The sequence below is a fragment of the Pleurodeles waltl genome, chromosome 4_1 (genome assembly GCF_031143425.1).
Source record: "Pleurodeles waltl isolate 20211129_DDA chromosome 4_1, aPleWal1.hap1.20221129, whole genome shotgun sequence".
In the NCBI taxonomy this organism is placed as follows: Eukaryota; Metazoa; Chordata; class Amphibia; order Caudata; family Salamandridae; genus Pleurodeles; species Pleurodeles waltl.
In genome coordinates this window covers 774,226,877-774,251,341 of record NC_090442.1, presented here as the reverse complement: position 1 = coordinate 774,251,341, position 24,465 = coordinate 774,226,877, and the positions used below count along the sequence as shown (strand labels likewise).

At 43.5% G+C, this 24,465-nt stretch overlaps 1 protein-coding gene across 1 annotated transcript in view; it reads right to left on the bottom strand.

Annotated features, from left to right (window-relative positions):
- Positions 1 to 7,415: 7,415 nt before the first annotated feature.
- Positions 7,416 to 24,465, bottom strand: part of LOC138288154 (death-associated protein kinase 1-like) — a 238,999-nt gene continuing 221,949 nt past the window's right edge. The window contains exons 17-18 of the mRNA XM_069229452.1: positions 16,713 to 16,826; positions 7,416 to 12,818 (exon numbers count right to left, since the gene is read on the bottom strand). Coding sequence (XP_069085553.1) covers positions 11,643 to 12,818; positions 16,713 to 16,826 — 1,290 coding nt within the window. The 3' untranslated portion in view covers positions 7,416 to 11,642. The remainder of the gene's footprint in view (positions 12,819 to 16,712; positions 16,827 to 24,465) is intronic.

The window sequence follows — 24,465 nt, the reverse complement described above, 5'->3', positions numbered from 1 at the left end:
TGGGTATGCCTCCACCCATTTGCTGAACATGCACACTATTACCAGAACATATCTTATTTTATTCACCGGAGGCATTTCAATGAAATCCATTTGGAGACTTTCAAAGGGTCCGTGTGGTGGTGGAAAGTGGCCTGGTGCTGTTGGGGTGCCCTTTCCTGTATTATATTGTGCACACACGGTACACCTTTTACACAACTGTTCTGCACATTGTCTGAATTTTTGGTTGAACCAGCACTGTGAAAACAGTCGTATCATTCCATCCTTTCCCACATGAGGGGCCATGGAAGAGCCGTGCCATCGAGGTCAGGAACAGGGAGGGCAAGCATATCTTCCCATTTGGTCCCACCCAAATGCCTTCTTCATTTTTCTTACAACCTGCCCGCTCCCATTCTTCACATTCCTTTCCTTGTGCCTGTAGCTGCACGCTTTTTGGGTCAAAGTGTGTGTTTTCCTCTTTACTTCTTATGTCAGGCATTACCTGAACCATTTCATATTCACACCCACTAAGTGCAATTTTTCGTACTTCCTTGTCAATAAATGCGTTTCCCATTGAATCGTAATCCTTTGCTGAGGTGTGTGCTGCGCATTTTACAATCGCCACTTTCTTGGGCATCAGTAAAGCTTGTAGCAAGTCAACTATCAGTGATGCATGTTGTATCCGTTGGCCTGCTGAGGTGAGGAACCCCCTCATTGCCCACAGCTGACCAAAGTCATGTGTGACACCAAACGCATATTGACTGTCTGTGTAGATGTTTGCTGTCCGTCCCGCTGCCAATCTGCATGCTCTAGTCAGTGCTATCAGTTCTGCTGCTTGAGCGCTTGTTACTGATGGTAACCTCCCTCCTTTTAGTAACCTCCTAGCCGTTCCTACAGCATAGGCGGCCTGTACTGTTCCAGTGTGGTCTCTGATGCATGAACCATCGACAAATAGATAACCTTCTGCCTCGGGGAATGGGGTGTCTCTCAAATCTGGCCTAACTTTGGTATGTCTCTCTGTTGCTGCAACACAATCATGGAAGGAATTGTCTATTGTTGGGTCATCGTAATCTCTTTCAGTTGGTAGCAGGCAGGAGGGGTTCAGAGTAGTGCACCTCTTTATTTTAATATGTGGCGCAAGCAGTGTTAGCTCATAGCGTGAGAGGCGGGCATTTGTCAGGTGCTGCGTCTTGGTGGTGGTAAGTAACGTGCCCACTGCGTGGGGAACGTGTAATATTAATGTGTGTGCTAAGACAATGTTCTCTGATTGTTCTACTGCGAGGGCCGCTGCTGCTTCCGCTCTTAAACATGGGGGAAGGCCTGCTGCCACTAGATCTAGGGTGGCTGAATAATAAGCCAGCGGACGGTAGTAGGTACTGTGTTTCTGTGCTAGGACCCCTAGTGAGCAGCCCCCCTTTTCATGACAGAACAAGTGAAAGTCCTTGGTGTAGTCAGGGAGACCTAGTGCTGGTGCGGCACACAATTCTTTCTTCAACTCTTGGAAGACCTCCTCATATTGTTCCGGCCAGGGTACCTTGTCTGGCACATCTTTGTGAGTTAAGTTTAACAATGGTCTTGCAATCAGGAAGAAGTTTGGTATCCAGTGTCTACAGTAGCCTGCCACCCCCAGGAATGCACGAACCTCTGTTTGTGTCTTTGGTCTTGGATGTTGTGTTATGGTGTCTATCCTATCAGGCAGCAATTTCCTAACTCCCCGGGATAGCTCATGTCCCAGGTACTTCACTTTTGTTTGACAGAACTGCAACTTCTTTTGGGAGACCTTATGTCCTTTCCTTGCTAGGTGGCACAGTAGAGACACTGTGTCTTGGACGCAAGCCGTCTGTGATGGTGAGGCCAATAACAAGTCATCAATGTACTGTATCAGGGTAGATCCTCCCGGTAGATGTAGTGATGCAAGGTCTGACCTCAGAGCGTCCGAGAAGACTGAAGGGGAACCACAGAAGCCTTGAGGCAACCGTGTCCACTTGAGTCTTCTCGATCTGAATGAGAACGCAAAAAGATCTTGGGAATCCTCGTGTAGAGGCACTGAGAAGAACGCATTGCTGAGATCCAGGACGGTGAAGTGGGTGGCTGTACTTGGAATATTTGACAATATGGTTGCTGGGTTTGGAACTACTGGGAATGATGGTACTACTGCCTTGTTAAGTTTTCTAAGGTCCTGAGTAAACCTGTATATCGGGGCTCCATTGGGCCCTGTTGCTGCCTTTTTCACAGGGAGTATCGGAGTGTTGCATGGGCTAATACTAGTTTCCCACAATATTACTTGTCTCAAGAGATCTTCTATTACTGGAGCTATACCCTCCTCTCCTTCCTTTGCCAATTTGTATTGTGGTACCTGTGGTAACTTTGCACCAGGGCACAGCAACACTTTCACTGGTAGGTAGTCCAGAATTCTTCCTACATCATTTGGGCCCTTCGCCCATACCTCATTGGGGACCACTTCTTGTAGTTCAGGGGGAAGAGTGTGTGACTGCTCCTGCTTGACTGTGGTGCAATGGGTGAATGCCTGTAATGTTATCCCGTTCTCCTTACTTTCCAGGAAGATGCCTTCCGGTGAGCATCTAATGGTACATTGTAGCTTGCATAGGAGGTCCCTACCTAGCAAATTTACAGGGCAGTATCTAGTGAAGATGAATTGGTGGTTAACGGTGATAGGACCTACGGTGAGTGTTAATGGCTGTGTAAGGAATTCGTCCATGGGTTGCCCTGTCATCCCCACTGCTGTAATTTGTACTTTTGAAAGTGGTGCATTTGGTATATCGGAGGCTCTCAGCATTGATCTAGTGGCCCCAGTATCTACTAGGAATGGCACTGTTTTGCTCATCACCGTTCCCTCCACGTAGGGGCCGGCTTGATCTACTGATAATACCGGTCCCATGAAGTTTGCCTCTGGGGGAGGAGGAGGAAACCCGTGTCCTCTTTGTGGTGCTTGTGGTGTGTCTTGATGCGTGCCCCACCCAGCGCATGCCTGTTCATAGGGGTAGGCATCGTATGCGTTGTTGGTGTAGGGTGGGGGTGGTAGTGCTATCTCCTGCTGCTGCCTCTGTTGCCCTCTGCCCCCTTGTCCTCCAGCTAGCCGTGGGCAATCTGCTTTCCAGTGTCCTTGTTGACTGCAGTGGAAACAGGTAGTGCCTGGAGGGGGCGTGAAAGGTACCCTTTCCCCTCGTCCCCTGCCCCTTCCTCTTCCTCTACCCCTTCCCTGGCTGTTGTTGTAAAACCTCTCCTGTGCCACCATAAGTTTCACCTTATCCTTTTTTACCTTTTCTTCCTCTGTTTTTTGCATGTTTTCCTAGTAATCAGCGCAGAACCTAGCTGCTGCTAACACTTTGTCAATTGGTTCTTGTTGCCAGCACATAAGTGAAGTTTGTAAGTGACTCTGTATGGGTTGCTGTAATCCATACACAAAGTTAGTTACAAATGCTGGCATCGCCTCTCCTAGTGGGTTCTTCATCCCACTGCTCTGTTGGTACACCTGGAGTAACCGGTCATAGTAACTTGTTTCACTTTCATTCTTTTCTTGTTTTGTATGTATTATTTTTGACCAGTCTGTCTTTTCTTCTGGTACCTTTTCTTTGATTTATTTAATTACCCTCTTCCTTGCTTTCTCCACTGCTTTTCCTGGTGCCCCCCCCCCCTTTACCCCTTTCTGGTTCCCCTGTTGGCCATTGTACCACTTTCTTACAATCCTCCCAGAGATCCTGTGGTATTATTATGCTGAACAACATGTTTAAATCCTTCCACAGAAATTCCCCCATTGCCACTATCCTGTTCAACTCTGTGTACCATTTCTGTGGCTCTTCACGTAGTTTCGGGTAGTCCTTGGTGAAGGCATACAGGTCACTGCGAAGCCATGGTACGTAGATGTATGTTGTTACGTGGCCTTCCTCCCCTATTGTAGCTGTGGGCACCTTTCTCAGAGGCATCTGATGCACTATCTTTTTCTGTTCCTCTAATTCTTGTAGTATCTGCGCTGTATTTAGCCCTTGTAGCAGTGTGTCACAATTTTGTAACTTTAGTATAGCATTTTGTAATATTCCGTAAAATTTTTCATCCTCCCACCCTTGAAGTTCCTCATTAGTAAAGCTCATTCGCGAGGTGTCCCAATGGTGTTCTGCGGGCAGGTCTTTTGCCATTTGTTGTGTATATTTCTGGTGTACTTGTGGGCCCCTGGTCATTAATTCTGTGCGTGCTAAGGTCACCAGTTCTTCCCTGTATGCCCTAGTCAGTTCGTCCTTTAAGTCCACCAATTTTTGCCTCCCATCTACCAGGTCTTTTATTAAAGACTTACACACTTTCCCATCTGATTTAAAAAAATATATATTTTCTTTGCATACCAGAGGAACTACTGGGTGTTTTTCTTGACATGCTGGGGGAGCTACTAGGCGTCCCTCCTTGTGACATGTTTCTTGATAAGCTATTTCTTCTCCTTCCTCCATTTGTATCCTCATTTTGCGCTGCTTCTAACATTTTGGAGTTGTGTTTGGTTTTGTGAGTGAAAACACATATATCCCAAATTATTTCCTGCAAGTCTGTTACGCTTCTAACCTCATCTAGCGTTGTATCCTGAAACTTCTGTTTCCATTGTGTCTTCAATAAATTAATCTTTTTATTTCTCTTTTCTACTTTTTCCTTTAGTTTTTCATTTTCTTTATCCAATTTTAATGCCATATGTACCACTTCATTTTTCACTTCCTCCAATATTTCATGCTCATTTAGCCCATCTAATTCTACTTTTGTCATTTCCTCTCTTATCAACCTCAGTGCCAATTGGTGTTCTTCATTTGTCTGTGCCTTTTTCTGTGCCAGTGATAGCTCCTGGGGTTGTGTTACTGTTATTTTTGTTGCTGCCTGCGATGGCTCCTCCACCCGCGCTTCCGTTCTACTTATTCTCCCTGTTAGGAGGTCTTCAATGAGTGGGTCTTCAACCTCCTCCTCTGTCATTCCCTTTTCCCTTTCTTCCTGTGGTGGTGCACTTACCACAGGAACACACGGGAATGTACCCAACACATCCATTCTTTTCTCTCTCCACTCTTCCCTTTTTTCACTCCTCTTAATCTTCTCACATCCCTCATTCTTCCATTACAACATTGTTTTATGTACTTTATTTTTCACATCGCTGGTCAACCGTAATTCTTTTAAATAGGAGGTCCATGCGAAAAAAGAGTCCTATTCTAAACCCCTAATCTTGCGGCCCTTGAGAGTCAACATCTGTCTCAGGTATGTTATTTTATTCATGTTATAGGTGCCAGTAATGGGAAACTGCAAGTCTGGTCTTTTAGCTGTCAATTTATGCCATTTTTCTTAGAACAATAGTGCATGTAAGCCTTCTTTAGTAGCTACTTGATATGCTGGACTGTCCTTAGGGGGGCTCGGCTGCTGCGTGTCCAGTTTGTCTTTACTGAGAGGGTTCCCCATGACTGTCTTACCCTAGCCTTTTGTTACATAACATGAAGACAATTACAATCGCTCCAGAAAACAGTAGGATGTCGGTGTGTTCTTTACACCGCTCATACCCCGTGACACAGAAGGGATAACAATGGGTGCATTCACGCACGGAGCCTCTCTCTGCCAACCACAATCAGTTATTAGTAAAAGCAGGAAGCCGGTCTGCATTCATGCCACAATTTCAGCCAGCCATGTCCACCTTAGCTCACACAAAGTTTGAAAACAGACAGTACCCAAGGTGCTAGTGATGGCGTCCACACTGGCGTCCTTTGGGGCGAATCAAGAGATGGCAGAATAGTCAGGAGGGAAAAATAAGAATATCACACCCTTGCTTTCCTGCCCTGGGGCAGGGTGCGGCTGTATGATATTGGAAACTGGACCAGATCCGTGGCCAGTGACACACAGAAAATGCAATAGCGGTGAACAAGTCAGGCAACCACTTGTGACGGCAGAGCCATAGACAAGGGTCACAGTACAACTTGCCCTGTGGGGTGATCCTACTCCCACCCCTTGTATCAATATGTAGTGAGTGCAGGGGGCTGTTTGTACTGTGTGATGTATGCAGATGAAATCAGTCAATTGTAATAGAAATCGGTATTACGTCACCCAGGAGTCCACCCACCTTATTTTCTTTTTTTTAATTCTTATCCTAAAGCGCAAATGCTCGTAGTCAAAATAAATCACAGTACACCACCTGTGGTGAACCCTTCCTTCATGAATCAAAAACCACTTTCGCACACACATGTATTTATAGCTCAAAAACCACTTTCATACACACACGTATTTATAGCTCAAAAACCACTTTCACACACACACACACACGTATTTATAGCTCAAAAACCACTTTCGCACACACACGGAATCAAACCAGCATCTATAGTTTACACCATTTCACATGAGTAGCCGATAGTTCAATATGCCATAAGCATTGTTCAAAGAGCTGCAATATCACAAGAAACAGATAACATAACAATTGTTTAACACGACAAACAGAGCCTGGCACCGCCTGCCTGCTCCACTGGAATGAACCACTATCATTCCGATATACACGGACGGACGCTGACACCACCTGCCAGTCCCTATTAAATGGACCACTACCATTTTCATACACATAGACACATAGACCCTGGTACCACGTGCCAGTTGTTCTGGAATGGACCACTACCATTCCACATCTGGGCAACGCCCTTTTAACCTGGGGTTGGCTTGGCGCCTACAACACCCTCTCTGGCCAGAGTTATCCACCCCAGCCCCTCCGGCAGGGGGACTGCAAACAGCGACTCGCGCTGTGTTCTGAAGCAACACCACTAGTTGCCTCTATTTATCGGACTTCGTTTTTAACAGTACAAGCTACATGAAATACAGGAAGCTAATCTAAGTATACAGCTGCAGCACAGGGAGGAAGGAAATGGTGTAATACAATGGAAGGACCAAATTAACACAGAATGCTAGCAGCCGGCGGACGGCTATAGTTAACCATCTGAATGTTTTCACAAGGTGTATTAGAGGAGCCCGCAATAGAGGAAGAAATGCCCTTGGCATGCCACTTGAGACAGAGAACAAATGCAATAAGGAAAAAGAGCAGGCTAAGAGGTATGGTATATATATATATATATATATATATATGCCTATATATATATATATATATATATTAACCATAAATCCATCACCAACACTATGCAGGAAACATATTAACGAAACAACTCAGTTACCTTCCTGTCTCATGATATTCACACTTAATACAAAAAATCCAACAGCGAGAGCAGGATCACGAGGCAGCAATAGATACTCACGACAGCCCAAGCCTGCGTCACAGGAGGGGCCTTGTCCAATTGATTGTTCAGTAGTAGGCCCGACCGAAACAGGAGCTGGGCTGAAGGGAGTCATCCGCTGAACGAGACCGCATTCTTCACCAAATGTAGAAGCCTAATTATTCACCACCCATCCCGATACAAACAACCGTTAGCCAGCTCTTCTAGATAAACATAAATAATTTATTAGCGATAGAATAGAAAGATATGTACATGGAGGATGCTCTGTACTAGTTGTACACGAACAGCCCACTACAAGGAAGTAATACACGATCTTTTATAGTATTAAACACAAACATAATTCAACGTTTTATTGGTTCTTTGGCATTGACGTATGATTGACGTATGACTATTTCTCCATCATGGCTGAAGGTAGTTTTTCCTATCATACCATATATAGTAACAAAAAGCATAGAAAAGGATTTTACACAAGGTGGCCTACGTGCCTAATATCACATGGTCCATCTTGTGACAGAACTTGAGAACATCACGTACTCAGACTGGTACTTTCCAGAAGGGAGATTGCTTCAGCTAGCATGCAATGACGATGATATTTCATGATGGCTGTTCAGAGATCAAGCCTTGCAACATAATGCATTCCTAGCAGTAGCGAATTACATTTGTAGGCCTCTTTATTTAATGATAGGCCTGTGCAGAGATTGTCATTGTGTATCACAGGGGCCACCAGGCATAGCATACCTAAGAACTGTAAAATGTGATTCCACAATACAAAGCAGCTTGAAGGTGGATCTTCTGGCAACCAGTAACCAATGTGAGGCTCTCAAGGCAGGGAAGAAGTGGACTTGTGGCTTTACATGTAGGAGTAGTCTGGCAGCACAGTTCTGAATCAGTTGTAGTCTTTTCATAGTTGATAGAGAGGATCCGTGATAGACGCCATTGGCGTAATCAAGTTTTGACAGTACAAAAGAGATAGTAGCCTGGACCTTTTGTGGAAATCCCAGGTGGGGGGAGATGCGTTGCAAAGTTTTCACAGTGATGAAGTTTTATCTTGCTAATTTGTCCACTTGGGCATTCACTGTTAACTTGGAGTCCATGGTAATTTCAAGGATGCTTACTTCCTTAGATACTTTAGTAGGTGGTCACAGACTGTCAGGCCAGGCACAGAGTAGGTCAAATTCTTTCCAGTCACCACATGTTAGTATTTCCATTTTGGAAGCATTCAATTTGAGATGGCTCCATGTCATCCACTGATCAATAGCTCTGAGGCAATTGAAGATTCTTGAGTTTTCAATGTCTTTTGGGATTTCCAGTTTAAGCAACTGAATCCAAGCTGGCACCTGGGGATATTCACAAGGTGATGAATCTACAGTTAAAAGTACTAATCAGAAAAGCCAGACTTATCTATGGTATGATACCTTTTCTGAACAGTAAGATATTGGAGATCATTTAAAGATTGATGAAAAGATTGTTCCAGAGAGAAAAAAAACCAACTGAAAAAGACTTCCCTCACCTCAAGTGTGTTGTACATAATCTTGGAATTCTGAGACTCTTGGATGAGTGAGGCACCGAGGAAGGCAGCATTTGATAAGCTGCTTAGTTACACATTTGAGGCCTTTGCTGTATAATGATTGTTGCACAATACATAATAATCTAAACGTAACATGAGTCTTGATTAGAAGCCATTGCAATCTTGGAGCTTCCCTACTCGACAGTCAACAGATTTACCTACCTCTGTTGTGAGAATGGAGGTATAGTTGAGAGGACTGAAAAAGGAAGGTAGGTGGAAGAGTTTCTGATCAAAGTGAACTAGTCACTTGGCTTTACCTTGCTTAGGGTGTCTGTGTACATATGCACCTACACTCTGTAGACCCATGAGTAAACAGGGACAGTATGTAAAATATAAGGCCACATAGAGGTTTCCTATCAGGAGCTGGCTGTGACAAGATTGTTGTGGTCTTCTTCTGTCTTAGATATGGATTGCTGTTTTTCGTCTGCCACCCTGAACTCCAAGAATGACCATCAGGAATTTAGAGGTGAAAGAAAAAACAAGGATTGGAATAATAATCTTCCAGAGGGAAAAACCTGGGAAAACATAAGGAAATAAATCCTCAGGATTATAATAGAATTAGAATAGGCAAGAATTGGAGAGTCTTTCAATAAACTAGAAAGATGAATGGCACTATGAAAAAAATTGTCTCAATGCTGAAAAATGGCTGGCAGCCATCATTCAGAGTGAGCAACCAACTGGAATACAGAAAACATTGTGACATGTTGAAGGCTTAGCCTCAGCTCCTTTTATAGTATGAGAGAATCAATGAACTGGAAGTGGCAAGGTTAACAAAAGGAAGAATCTGTCCACCATGATGTAGCAGGATGAAAAGTAAAGAAGGATCTCATTAACAGTGAAAGCCCCCGAAAAGAAAACCTGGAGCATATAGGTAGGCAAGATGGAACGAATGGAGACAACAGTTTCATTTTTTTTTTACAAAAGCCCAATGAGAAATTGTTGAAAGTCAAGACAAAACAAGGTACTTTCAGTCTTCAAGAAAAAAACAGAAGCAAAGTTAAGAGGTAATGTTGAATCAAAACATGCTTACGGGAGGCGCACACAAAGCCAGTGCAGTATGCTATTTCTGAGTTGCAGCAGCAATGGCAACGCAAATGTCATGGTAGAACAAGGTAAGCAGAGTATATGGGCAGGGATGCCAGAAGTTGTGAAAAAAGGAGATCAGAATATTGTCTTGCTTTTAAAACCTGGTAAGCTTTGCAAAAACTGCAAATTAAAAAAAATTTAAAGGCAGCTTTGGTGGCCATGTGCAACAGCAGGAAACCATGCCATCTGCCACAAAGGGCAGAGGGACTACTGCTACTTTGTGACCAGCCTCTTCTGAGCCCTTACCACCAGCTCGTCCCCTGCTCGTCTCACCAAGGTTCCTTGTTTAGATCATGATGTACCATTACCATGGCTATAGCCTTCCCCAGACTCCCAAGCCCAGTACTCCCCTGTACAATGCCTGTTCCAGTGATAGCATGTCCCACATTTTATGGGTGTGCCATCCATTATATGGACAAGAGCCCATCTGTGTTTGCTGCCGTAGGATACACTTCACTACTCCAAAGTTCTGGATGTCAAGACTCTTCAGCTACCTTTCCCAGGTGGAAAGTCCTGATTCCACCTAACTTCTCAGAGAAAGAAAAACGTTTGGTTAAGGAGCCCCTCTGGGTTAATGGCTTATCTATAGGGTTACCTTTCAGCCTCTGGTTGAGTGCACACCTCAGGCAATGGGGGAACTGCTGGGACAAGGTTGAACTGTGCCTCTACAGTGTTTGCAAATTACCTAAACAAATATATATATTTTTAAAATTTTCATTGTGTAATGCAAGGCATTCCTCTGTCTTCGTCATCACTAGTATTTTGAGCGTTTTAATTCATTTATTTAGAGATATTTGTGAAAAAAGTTTCCAAATTCATTAGTGGAAGTTTATGATAGTTCACAGTTTCCCCAAAGAAAATTGAAAATTGAGAGTACAGGGAGAAACACATTTTAAAATATTCTAACAGCGTTTAATGTAGCCAGGTGGTAATAAACAATACTAACTCTATGTCAGAGTTCAGACTTTTGATTAATTCACTGATTATTGTGTAGGAGCTTAACTGATGGGGGTCCCATGAGAACGCATAATCTGTGAATCGCTAAACTTTCATTTAAGTGAGAAAGGGAGGAGATCACAGGCAGGTAGTAACAAGAATTCAGTTGTGATATAGAACATGTAACAGTGATTCAGATCCAGGGATATTTCCGCACCAGCTCAAGCTGAGGAATAAACAAACAATGAATGAATAGTCCATGAAGAACATCTCCACTGTCTTAAGTAAAACAAAAATACTAGAGAAGAATTGTTCATAGCCTCTGTCCCCAAAAAAATGTGTAACACAGAAGTGTCTTGCAGTCCACATGCTCTTGCCCAAGCGCACAGTGTAACAGAGACAGAATGTACTTGTGAGCCACAGACTTTGTCTCCACTTTACTGTACTTTATTACACTAGTATTTAAATAGCACTTTCTAAACCCTGTGAAAGGCCTAGCACAGTGAAAAGATGCTCTCATGATCTAGCAAGAAGGTTCCTGCAGCATAATATTACAAGAGATAGCACAAGAGATATTAAAATCCAAGACAATCTGTTACCTATAAATTAACTCTTTCCACCAAAATAATTTATCTTGTATTGATCCAGTCTAGATTTACCCAAAGTCCAAGTCATTCTTTGCTTTCTTTCTAAAGTTTTCAGCAGTGAGCCTTTTATTGACTTTATGTTTCAATTATTAGTTCTCTTTTAAATCTATCTTATACATAAGACAATCCGCCTTGCTGTAAATGTGCTATGGACACTTTAGGCTGCCATATGGTGACCAGAATGAACCCTATTTACTCCTCTAATGCTTTGAGCATGGTATCCAACTCATACAAGCAGTCTTCTCTCTCCAGCTCCTGGAGAGAACAATATAGTTGGTCTATGCTTGTTGATGGATATTTCTGGAAGACGAGAGCTGTAGAGGAGCACTTCAACCGTTGAGCATTTGCATCCAAGGTCTGAATGTCCTGGTGGGTTGCTTCACCTATCTTCTCCATCAAGGATCTCCAGTCTTTAAATGTGGGATGCTCAAGATCCAACATGCAGCACAGCTGGTGCAGGGTGGCAGCATGCAGCCAGCGGATACTTGCATCGCGCTTCAGTCTGGCCAGGACAGTGATGTCATAGCCAGCCATGAGAATGCTCCAAGGCTGGTCTTCTACACCAGACAGTTTGCTACAAATGGTTTCTTGTTTCTCTGCAGCTGACAGGACTTCAGCAAGGGTGTATGCAGGGATCTCCGATGTCCAGGAGCCTCTTCTCTGATTTAGGGCAACAGGACTCAAGTACAGCTTGTGCCAATTGTCATCAGCACTTGTTTCTGCCAGAAGCTTTTCAATGTGTTTCCCTACTGCCTGCAGTAACTCCCAGCATTTTGACCTTGTATCCAATTTTGAGCTCCTACTCAAGCTACTCTCCCAGAAACCGCGTACTATCACATTCACGGAAAGCCGTGACTCTGTTACTTGCACCAGCACCTCTGCCTCTTCCATACACTTGATGCCATCTTTCCAAATGAGGAATCTCTCACCCCCAGACCTTGTGAAGTGCTTCAACAGGCGGAGCTGCAAGCGAGCAAAGAAGGCCTGGGTGAAGAAGCCTGTTTCTGACTTCCAGCGGTAAGCAAAGCCATGGTATACATTAAAGTGATTGCTGTCTTGCCAGACAGAAGTAGCCATCCCGCTTGTGAGCCATGCTGGAACAATGTACTCCTCAGTCCCAGGAAGGGCAAATAGGAGTTCCAGCTGCTCCAAAATCTCCAGGACACATCTGATCTCACCACTGCCATCCAGCTTCAGGCAGGACTCTAGGTCACTGCTCCTCCAGCGCTCACGATCTGCTGCCACTGAGAAATTCAATGTGAAATTTCCAAATGTGCCGAAGATGTCATGACACAACCACTTTAGATTCAGAATGACCAAGCCATTATGTGGGCCCTGACTGTTGTCAATAGTAGGAAAGTAGAGTAACTGTGAAAACAGAAAAGCAAACAGATTGTTCATGATATTGTAGCAAACTGTATTAAAAAACTACATACTTTGACCTAGTTAGCAGTAACTTCAAATGCAAATCAATGAATCATCAGGGGAAAATAATACATTGTGTGGCTGCACAACTTTTAAACTTTCTGAACAGGGCCTAATATCCTACATAAAAAGAAACAGAGACAATCTAAGGCAGATTAAAAGCGCTAAATTATATGGCGCTCTACCAGCGAATTCCACTCTTTTACCTGTGATTAAAATGTATTTTATGGAACTTGTGATGCTCCCCATCATTCTATGACATTCCAGCTGAATAAAAATGCTGCTTCTTGTAGTGTATTTATTTTTGGGGGAACAAAATGCCTCCTCCCTCTTTTAACCAGCGTATCCAGTTTTAAATTACAAAGCTTCACTTTACGGAATGATCATAAGGCACTAAATAGTAATTTTGGTTCCATTGCATGTAAAATAAATATACAGGAGACCAACTCACATACAAATTTCAACACAACATTAAAATTTGGTAGCTAACATTCCTGGCTCTACTGGAATTATGGTTCAATTTTTTCTATGTCTTTCTGTGCCCATCTGTGATGGAAACATTTGTTGTCTGTAACACTAGCCTTGCACATCAAGAAACAGGAAAAAGAGCACGATTTCAAGAAAAGCACACAAATAAATGTAATTGTAGGCATAACTTGTCTACTGAAGTGTCAGCTCTGGAGCCAGTATCAAAGGAATAATGTTTGGAAAAAGTATATTTAGCCAAGGAGGTTGCCTCCTGAAATCAACAGATGTTGATTTAATCATTAATGCGTGTGAATACCTGATACAATCCACTCTGCCTTTGAAGTTTTAGAGGTGCTAATCACACAAGCATGATATCAAAATCAACTCAAGAAGACTGTCATACATATTTTGTTCAAACTAGATATAAAGCATGAGCCCTTGTAAAATTTAACTCTCAAATTATTTTGGCAGGCACAATGTTTTACAAACACGATCAAAGATTTATTTTTGTATAACAAAGAGGCGAAATCGGAGACACTTTCCTTTATTATTTACTGTGAGGAGCCTTCTGGCTGCTTTGATGTCACAAAGGTCCTTGACTGAGACACATATATGGTTATAAAGTAAACATTTAGATACAAGGTACTCAAGCTCAGTTATTGTAGGGAGGGATGAAGAACCTGGCTTTCCCTCTGGAACAAAGTATACTTGTTCCCAGGGAAAGGCTAATGGCAATAAACAGTTAATTTATTAAGCAATATAACCTATCTGGGTTGGCTAAAAAGGCACCATCAACATTATCCTGCAAGAGACACTCATGTTGTGAAATTTCATAAACACCATCCACAAGAATGTGCTGAAATGTGTAAATGGTTTTTCCCCCAAATAAGGCAAAGAGCATTTCCAATTGATGCATGGTTCTTCCTAGTATAGGATACATATAGTGGACAGTAATGACTCTCCTAGGTGACAGGTAGTTTTAGTGGAGGGGACAGCCACATTTTGAAAGACCTGAAGGAGCACTTCTTGGTTTACAGTAGATTAATCCCGGATAGAATGACTTCAGTTTAATCTAGATGTCCTGTCATTGTGGCACCATCTTTTTTCCCAGCGAGAAGAACCCCATTTCTTTTATGGACACATCAGGAAAAGCTGAAATCCTAAAGCTAAAGATACAAAGAAGGCGTCTTAGGCAGAGCGCGTCCATCTCCTCTGAAGCCCTTAAGGACAAATATCCCCCATGAAAAAGAGGAGATCTGAAGCCTTAGCCTACGTGGTGGGGTGATGATCGCTGCTGTATAACAGCACTGTGCAAAGGGTCTTGTACTGTGGGAAACAACAGTGCATGAAATATCCTTTGAACCACCACTAGTTATCACATAAGGACACTTAAAAAAACTGTTACTTTTCAGGGATCAAGTTGTTGTCTCCACTGGAGATATGTTAATATGTAAGTATCAGGGGTGTACACAAGTCCTTGCACCTGCTGAGGCGCAGCGGGCCCCAACCACTTCAGGGACCCCTCAACCCTTCAGGGTACCCCTAATCAGCCCAAGGTCTATGGACATCTGTGAGATAAGAGAGACTCGGGAGACCCTCTTCACATTCTGCAGGGGGAGGAGAACATGATTTTATGTTACGCCACTGGCAAGTATATCTGTATTCACAAGCTCTTCCAGCTGGAAAACAGTGCAGTAGTAATGCTATGAACATACCTGATGCACTCTGGCATCATTATGACTGTGCAGGTTCCTTCGTTAATGGCATGGATTTTACCTGAAACCTAGAGCATGAATTTGTATTGCGCAGTCCATAGTAATAGGAGTGCCACAATTGGTGTACGGTCATTAACAAATCTAAATATACTGTATCAATCAACTAAAACATACATTTGAATATCTAGGGCAATAAATAAGTCTATTAAAATGTAATTGCATGCTGTAGGTTGAGTTGTTCAGGTGAATAATCAATAATTTCTTTGTTAGCAAGAGAGAGAGAATTAAGCCCATTTTTTAAAAAAAAAAAGATACAATTCATTTAGTAAAGCAATGTAATAAGAGGCAAGATTAAGGCAAACTTTGGAGTTTTTCTTGCTGGGTTCCAAACTGCTAACTGTTCCTCAGTAAACTTTAATAATCATATGTCCCCCTTTCTAAATCACTTGGAGGTATTGGACAGGCAGTCACTCATGCACTGAAAACACACACACCTATTGGCAAGTTTGTTGTTGAACTGCATGCCTGAGCTCACTTTATTTCTTTGGCAAACTTGCCCCATATTATTGTTCAACATGGACATTAGCAACAATTGCCCAGGTGTCTGCTATTGTAAAAAACAATTGCGCTTGACAATTGTGACATCTGAAGAATTTCTTTCCATATTAGTCGCTGGAAGGAAATACAGAAGAATGTGCGCATGCCCTATTAAAATTGCATTCAGTCTACTGCAATGCAGTCTGTCTCAGGAATTCTGAATCCCAGGTTGCCTTCTACAAGAGGCGCACCGTGCAGATATCAGATTTGTTTTTGGTGGAAAGAAGTACAATCCTGTTTCTGCAACTCAAAGACACTACAGTGACAACGTGGGAGAAACCAAACAATGCAAACTGGCATGTCTTATCTATACATGTAGCTGCCTTACAGCCGATATATGCACATCAGGATGATTTATGAGGTCAGGAGAAAATGTATTCTTCATTTTTAGAATAACTTCTAAGGGAAAACATGTCTATTATGTTCACATATCCTTGGTCTTGAACTCATTTTCCCTTTCCATTACACAGAGTTCTTCCACTACAATCATTTTAAGACGATCTTTATCTAGGCCTGGGGAGGACTGGTGACTAGACTATATAAGCAAGTGTTTCCAATAAGTGACCTTTAAAAGTTCTGCCAGTGACGTATGTTACGATCACAACAAGAACATTTATGGAGAGGACAGACAAAAGTTTAAAGGAAGTAGCTCACTGTTAAAATGTAGTTTGTGATGCATTAAGGGGGAAGATTTCGACACTTATAACTTACTAAGGCTAGGTAGACACTAAGAGGGGTCATTATGACCATGGCGGTCACCAGACCGCCAGAGTCCTGGTTGCGGTCGGACCACCGCCAAAGTGGTGCAACATTATGACTGTGGCGGAGCCGCCACGGTCCAACCACCAACACCGCCAGGCTGCCGCCAGCCTGCAGCCTGGCGGTCCCGGCAGTTGTAATCTGCCAGGGCAGCGCTGCCCTGGGGATTACGAGTCCCCATTCGCCAGCCTTTCCATGGCGGTTTACAAACAATATACAAGTTACCAATTACCAACTGTCGCTGAGCGCTAGTTCATAAATTATATATATTCAATGTCTAGCTCACACTAATACCTACCTCAGAAATATTATGCAGATATTCCACTGCCATTATGAGCTGTTCTTCATCAATGGGCTCAGCCAGGTTGTCTCGCACTGTATTTAAGAAATGCTTCCAATGCATGAACTTAATCTGTAACAAAATCAGAAAACATACTCATAAATAAAAAGCATCCTTCCATTTTTTCATGCCTTACACCTTCTTCTCAAGAATGATGGGAAGGTAATTTTAACCACTGTATCACTTAGGGGGAAATTGCCAGTACTACAGCCAGTTGCCACAGTTCGTACCCACGCTAGATGTTATTTGGTCCTTTTCGCACTTTAGAAAGTGGGTTTGTTTACCAAGGTTCTTCACTATAGGCGCCGACTGAGCTACAGGTCTAGAATATTTGTATCTTTATTAGCAAACCATTCCCAAGCATCCTATCACCAGACTTTTTCTCCCTCTCTCTACCCCTATCCACGTGGACTTTTCAAAGGCACACATGTGCTGCTGATACTAGTTGCATTATTGAAACAAAGTTTACCCTCACTATTATCACAATTGTCAAGTACCTGACATCAACCACACGGACTGTAGTCACAGTAGAGACAGAGGAGAAAACATGAGAGTAAGAGCTCTGTCAAACGCACACAGGTTCCATCCTGAATCACTAACACTGCCACACCCATTAGACATCAAATTGATCAACTCCTGCCGCTTGGCTACCCTCACAACCCACAATGTCACACACACAACTCACAATGTCCAAATGTATCCTTTGTCCAACAACCACACTTTAGCTCTGTTTTGCTTAAGTCCAGACCAGATATCAGGGTTGCATTTAGCCTCACCAACGCTGTATGCCATTTTAATGTACTGCATGGCATGCCTCTATCGACCGAGGAAAGGGTGGGATATGTCTTGACTATATTTCCACCACAGTATTACATTGATAGATCTCAATTCTAGCAAACAGCTGCCTCAGTTGATCACATTTCTCCTGCTGGGTGGAACTAAACAAGTTGGTACAGTGAACACTGTACAGATTTGAGTCAGGGCTGAACTAAGCTTCTAGGGATCTGTCATTTTCTGAGCTAGCTCAGACACAACCGAAGTTCCCCTAGTAGATGGCATGCTGAGTTTGCTTCACATCAATGAAGAAAACAAAGTGGTGAGAATGTGTATACCTAGACCCCAAGGCATTCGCCAAAAGTATGGAATATTTCTGATAGTGAATTGGAAGCAGTGAAGCAAACATATTAAATGAAAGATTAGGGTGAGTTTTTTTTTTATTTTCACCAACACTCAGGTCGATTACTTTCCCATTTTTTTGCATTATCTCTGAATTTGGTTGGATTTTGTCCCTGATGACACATTGCTATAAAGCCTTGTGCTTCAGTTTGAAATTCAGACCCTTCTGGTGACACCGTTTTCTCCAGGAGTACTGCTTCACACTTCCCCACTCAGTTCAGCTCAGTATTAGCTCGAAGTGCCCATTAACAAGATGTTTATATGCTTAAAAAGTCACAATTAACAAATGATATCAAAAAGGAGAAACATGTAGGTACAGATAATCTGTATCCCCTTATCGGATGAATGTGTTAAAAGATGCCATCCCTTTTCCTCATTGCCATCTTTTGCCAATTACTGTATTATTCGCTTGCATAATATTTCTGCACCAAAGCATCATCGTTGATTGTATTTTAAAATACTTGTCATGTACATCTGGTAATGCCACAGGTAAAAACAAGTGATAATGTTTGCTAGTTCTCACATAAAGTTTTTGCATAAATACTATAAAAGCAGTACCTCTTCAAGGGCCACTAAAGGTTCCTATCCACCACCTTGCTTTATACAGCAGACCCTGACTTACTGAGATCCCACGCTATTCAGGCTTATCAGGAGGACAATGCCTTCATTCTTTACACCATAAGCTGTTCCTACAATACTAGGTTGAAACTAAAAATGTATAAGTGTGAAAAGATAAGAGTATGCAATTTAGTTTCAAACTAAAAGTTCAAATATCTATATTTTTAATGCAAAATTAGTTTAGTCCAAAACACTGAGTAAGATATTTTGTACTAATATAAATGTTACCAAAAATATTACCCACCCTGCTAATGCGTAGATCCCACGTCATAATCTTTACAGTACCTCAATCACGCTCCCCATAAGGAAAAATGTTTTTGATCCTGACTTCTAACTCCCAAATGTAAACCCAAGCTCTCATCCTTTTGTCTTTCGCTGACTCTAATGCTAGTGGTGACCCTAAATAGCAAACCATACACTAAGCCTAACCTATAATTCCATCCACTATCCCTAATAGCATATGCATTGATTTTACCCTGCTGCAAAAGTAACCTAACCTTAACACTTATGCTTATGGACCCCTTACTCTAGCCCTAAAGGAAATAAGTTACTTACCTGTAAACTGTAGTTCTCCAGTATTGGAAACTTTCATAGATTCACATGCTTGAATCATTCCCCGTCATCAAGATGGGAGACCCCGGTGCAATACAAAAAAACATGCTCAATTGCATATAAAGCTCTAAAAGCACTAGGCCACTAACTTAGAAACATATCACAGTCGTTTTGTAAAAAAGGACCAAACTTAAAAGACAACCAATCAGCTCACACCACCCTCGAGAACCCTCCTGTGAGGAGCTGACTTCCTTCAGATTTTCCAAGCACAAGTGCAGCAATACAGCTAGTACTGAGGAAATGAAGGTGAGCTCCCCAGGGGAGGTGGGTGGGTCGCATGTGAATCTATGAAAGTTTCCAATACTGGAGAACTACAGTTAAAGGTAAGTAACTTATTTCTTACTCCAGTATTGGAACTTTCATAGATTCACATGCTTGAATCAGAATAGTAAGTAGTGAAGAACACATTTTTGACATGCATATAGTAACACAGCACTCTGAAATGCAAACCGGCATGACATTATGCACATAAACTTTCTTTATGATCTACAGCCTGAGGAGTAGAAAAGAATTACTTTAAAGAAAATGTGAGATAATACAGAATAAGCGGATGGAGGGAAAGGAAACATTTAGCTCACCTTCATTAGAACAGGCTTCTAAAGACTGCTTGCCCGACAGCTGCATCCCGAAGTGACTCTGTGTCCAAGAAGTAGTGCTGCATGAAGGTGTGAGTTGTCCTCCGTGTCGCAGCACAACAGATGTCTTGGATTCACACACCTTTGTTTGCAATGGTCTACCTACCTTTTGATGGCAGAAGAGGATTGTGTCCTTAATCCATCGGGAGATAGTCTGTTTCGTCACATAGTGTCCTTTGCATGCGGCACTGAATGCTATAAATAACTGATTGGACTTTGGGAATGACTTTGTTCTGTCCAGATAGAATTTTATGCACCTCTTAAGATCGAGTGAATGCAGGGTCCTCTCTACATTCGTCTGAGGGTTCGGGAAAAAATATTTTAACACCACTGCTTCATTGATATGGAATTCTGGATGCCTCCTTGGGAATGAATTTGAAACTGGTGCATAGAATGACTCTATCTTTTTTAAATTGCAAAAAAGGTTCTTGTATAGTGAAAGCTTGGATTTCACTAACTCTTCGTGCCGAAGTAAGGGCGAGAAGGAGAGACACCTTCGAAGTGAGATACTTGATGTCTGCCCTGTGGATAGGCTCAAAGAGCTCCTTCATGAGCTTCATGAGCTGGCCAAGGACAATGTTAAGATGCCATGCTGGAGGTGGAGGTTTCACTGGAGGAAAGGATCTGATGAGACCCTTCAAGAATTGCTTGACTAATCTCAGAGAACATAAGGACGGTTTACCTGGTATCCTTCTGTATCGGGAAATAGCTGCCAAATGGACTCTTTTTGACGAATGGGCAAGTCCAGAACGTGCCAGCTGCAAGAAGTACGGCAACACTGCCTCCGGAGCGGAGGAGAGAGGGTGCACATTGTGGGTTTCACACCACAAACAAAACCGCTTCCACTTTAGGCAGTATGATTTAATGGCCACCGTGCTTTAGCTAGCACTTCCCTGCACTCATCTGGTAGGTATAAATGTCCGAATTCACTGAATTCAGGAGCCATGCGCACAAATTCAGAGACATGGAATCCAGGTGCCTTACTTGTCCCCGGTTGATGGTTAGCAGCTCCAGCATTGGTCTTACCCTGATGGGTGGACAAGCAGACAAGAGAAGTAAGTCTGTGTACCACGGTTGAAGCGGCCACGCTGGAGCTATTAGGATCATATGGCAGGGTTCCAACTTCATCTTTCTGATCACCCTTGCGAGGAGAGGGATCAGAGGAAAGGTGTATGCATATATTCCTGACCATGCGATGGAAAATGCATCCCCCCTGTTGGTGATTCCAACTTGCGTAATGCTGGCATTTGGCGTTCTGGGAGGATGCGAATAGATCCAGATTTGGTTTCCCCCACTGGTTGAATATTCCATCTAATGTCTGCTGATCCAATTCCCACTCGTGAGGTGATGTTGCCATCCTGCTCAACGAATCCGCAATGGTATTCTGTAGGCCTGGGACATGGTTAATTGTTTTGTGGACTGAGTGGTGAATACACCATTTCTAGATGGTCTGCGCCTCTCGAGAGAGCAGGTGGGAACGCATTCCTCCTTGCTTGTTGAGGTAGTGCATTGTGGTGGTATTGTCTGTTCTGACAAGTACTGTTGGCCCTCGAATCCTCGGAAGGAATGCCTACAAGGCATAATAGACCGCTCTCAGCTCTAGGGAGGTTTATCTGAAAAAGATGGTGAGACGGGGGCCATTTGCCGCTGACCCGAAGGTCTTACAGGCATGCACCCCATCCGGTGAGTGACGCGTCAGTCATCACGATCATTGGAGGAATCTGTGGCAAGAACGTGAGACCTTTTAAAATGTTTTCGGGAATTGTCCACCAATCGAGAGAGTGGACCATGTGCGGTGTTACGAGGAACGTGTCCTCAAAGGATCCTTGCGCCTGCATCCATTGTTTGTGCAGGCCCTCTTGAATGGGATGCATGCGCAGCCGACAGTAGGGAATGAGTCTTATGCATAACGACATCATGCCCAGTAAGGACTTGTACTGACGAACTGAAAGACACCTTTTTCTTTGGAATCGCTTCACTAGGGAGATTAACTTGGTTTGTCTGTCCAGCGTTGGATAGGCTTTGGCCTGTTGCGTGTCTAATATAGCCCCTAGAAAGGCTAACCGAGTCGAAGGTTGATAGGAGGATTTTTCCTTGTTTAGAGTAAGGCCTAGGTCCTTGAAAAGGCGCAGTCGCCCTGACTGACTTTCGTGCTGACTGGACATCTGGAGCTTTCACTAGCCAGTTGTCTAGATAAGGAAAAACCTGGTGTTTCTTTCTTCTTAGGTAGGATGCAACTGGGGCCAAACATTTGGTGAAGATTCATGGTGATGAACGTAGCCCAAAGGGGAGGGCCTTGAACTGGAAGTGTTTGCCGTCGACCACAAATCTCAGGTACTTCCTGTGCAGTGGATGAATGGAAATACGGAAGTAAGCACCTTGAAGGTCTAGAGACGCCATGAAGTCTGCTCTGTTTAGAAGCTGGAGGACGTCTTGCAGGGTGACCATCCAAAATGTTTGTTTCTTGAGGTACTTGTTCAGCTCCCGCAAGTCCAGGATTGGCCTCCATAAGCAAGATTTTTTTCCAAATGAGAAAGAAATGGGAGTAGAAACCCTTCCTTCTCTGGGAATATGGAACGGCCTCTATGGCCCCTTTCTTTAGCATGATCGCTACCTCTAAGCGGAGCAGATGAAAATATTTTTGTCAGGTCTGGGATGGAGGCATTAATGGAGGAATCTGAATTAATTCCAACAGGTGCCCATATCGACTTACATCCAGCACCCACTTGTCCTTCGTTATTTGCCGCCAGTTGGACATGATTTTTTAAGATCCCATGGAAAATTGTAGGAGAGGAGTGGGGAGGAACTGGTGGTAGGCAGTCATTGCCTACGTGCAGACTCTTGATTGTCGCCCTGCCTTGGTCTTGTGATAGGGCCTGGTGTAAGCCGTGGGAGGCAGTTGCCTCGGTTGATATTGTGGCCTGGAAGGTTGGAATGTGGAGGAGTAGGATGGATACTTATAGTGCTGGTATCCCTCCGCAAAAGGAAGGCTGAGTTCTGCCTCTGGCTCCACGAAATGGCACTTTTCTGTACTGTAGAGTGCCCAATGATCTTGCAGTCTCCGTATCCGACTTTATAGTCTGAAGAGCGTCATCGACGTGCTTCCCAAAAAGCACCTCCCCGTCACAGGGAAGATCCAAAATGTTTGTCTGCACCTCGGGACGAAAGTTAGTGGCTTTGAGCCAACCCTGATTCCTCAAGACAGCTGACCCAGTGAGTAGTCTAAAGCCCATGGCTGCAATATCGAGCACACAATCAATGATCTCTGCTGAAGATCGTTGGCCTTCCATGAGCACCTTTTTTGCTTCTGATTTGGCACTCTCTGAAAGCTCTTCCAAGAATTGGGACATGTCTGACCAGAGCTGCCGATCATATCTACCAAGTAGAGCAAGAGAATTGGCTGCCCTTACCACAATAGGAGACATTGAGGAAAAACGCTTGCCGATGTTATCTAAGTGTCTCACCTCTTTATCCGGCGGTGTTGTCAACAGTGTGGAGGGGTTTCTAGAGCGACGTTGGGCAGCTTGTGAAATTACAGAGTCTGGTTTCAGGTGGCCTGAGAGGCAAGCAGGAGCATCATCAGTGGGCTTATATTTTTTGTCAAGTCTCCGCAGCACAGCAGGGACCATTGCAGGATTCTGCATTATCTTCAAGCCCTGGCTCCAAACATGATCTGTTATTGGTATAGCCCTGACCGTTTTTCTGTGGGGCTCCTTAAAATCGTAGAGGAAGCAATCCTGCTGAGTTGCAGGCATTGGAAGATCAAACCGTGTGGCTGTTTGCTCAAGTAGGTTATGAAAGCCACTGATGTCTTCTGGTGGAGACTCTACAACAGGTGTCACAGGAGATGCAGGTGCTGGTATGATATAATCGGCCCACTCGTCATTCCCAGTCTGTATTTCTCCTTCCTCCGCATCCTCGTCAGAAGAAACTTGCTGCATTGATGTAGAAAGTGTAGAATGTTGTGGCCTTGGTGGAGGTGTATGATGTGGTTGTTGCAACTGGGGAGTTGGTGGCATATCCGGAAGTATTGGTTGTTGCACAGATGAAGGCTTTGATGGAAAACATTCTTTATAGTCCGCCAACATTGCTTGCAAGTCTGAAACCAATCCGGGGGGGGAAAACCTACCGGCCCCGGCTGTTGCTGCTCATAATAACTTTGGTCATAGTATGAACCATCTTCATCCGAATATTCCTGGCATTTAACCTGAAACTAGGAAGGGCTACTGACCACTCCAAAAATACCATCTTCCTCCGAGTCATCCTCATCTAACAGGTGTGAAGGTTGGAAACCTTGCTAGGAGATGTAAGTGAGGGCGTCAAATGGTACTTCTTTAGCCTTCTTTGCGCAGCTGTCAGAGTCACCAGATCCTCAGGGTCTGTGCATGTTCCCAACACTTCCACCACAAGACAGCTCCAATACTCTGATTAGAATTGTCAGAGTCTAAGAGAGTCCAAGTGTAGGAGGCTGGACTGGCTTGTAGTGAGTACCAAGGGGTACTTGCACCTTGCACCAGGCCCAGTTATCCCTTATTAGTGTATAGGGTGTCTAGCAGCTTAGGCTGATAGATAATGGTAGCTTAGCAGAGCAGCTTAGGCTGAACTAGGAGACGTGTGAAGCTACTACAGTACCACTTAGTGTCATATGCACAATATCATAAGAAAACACA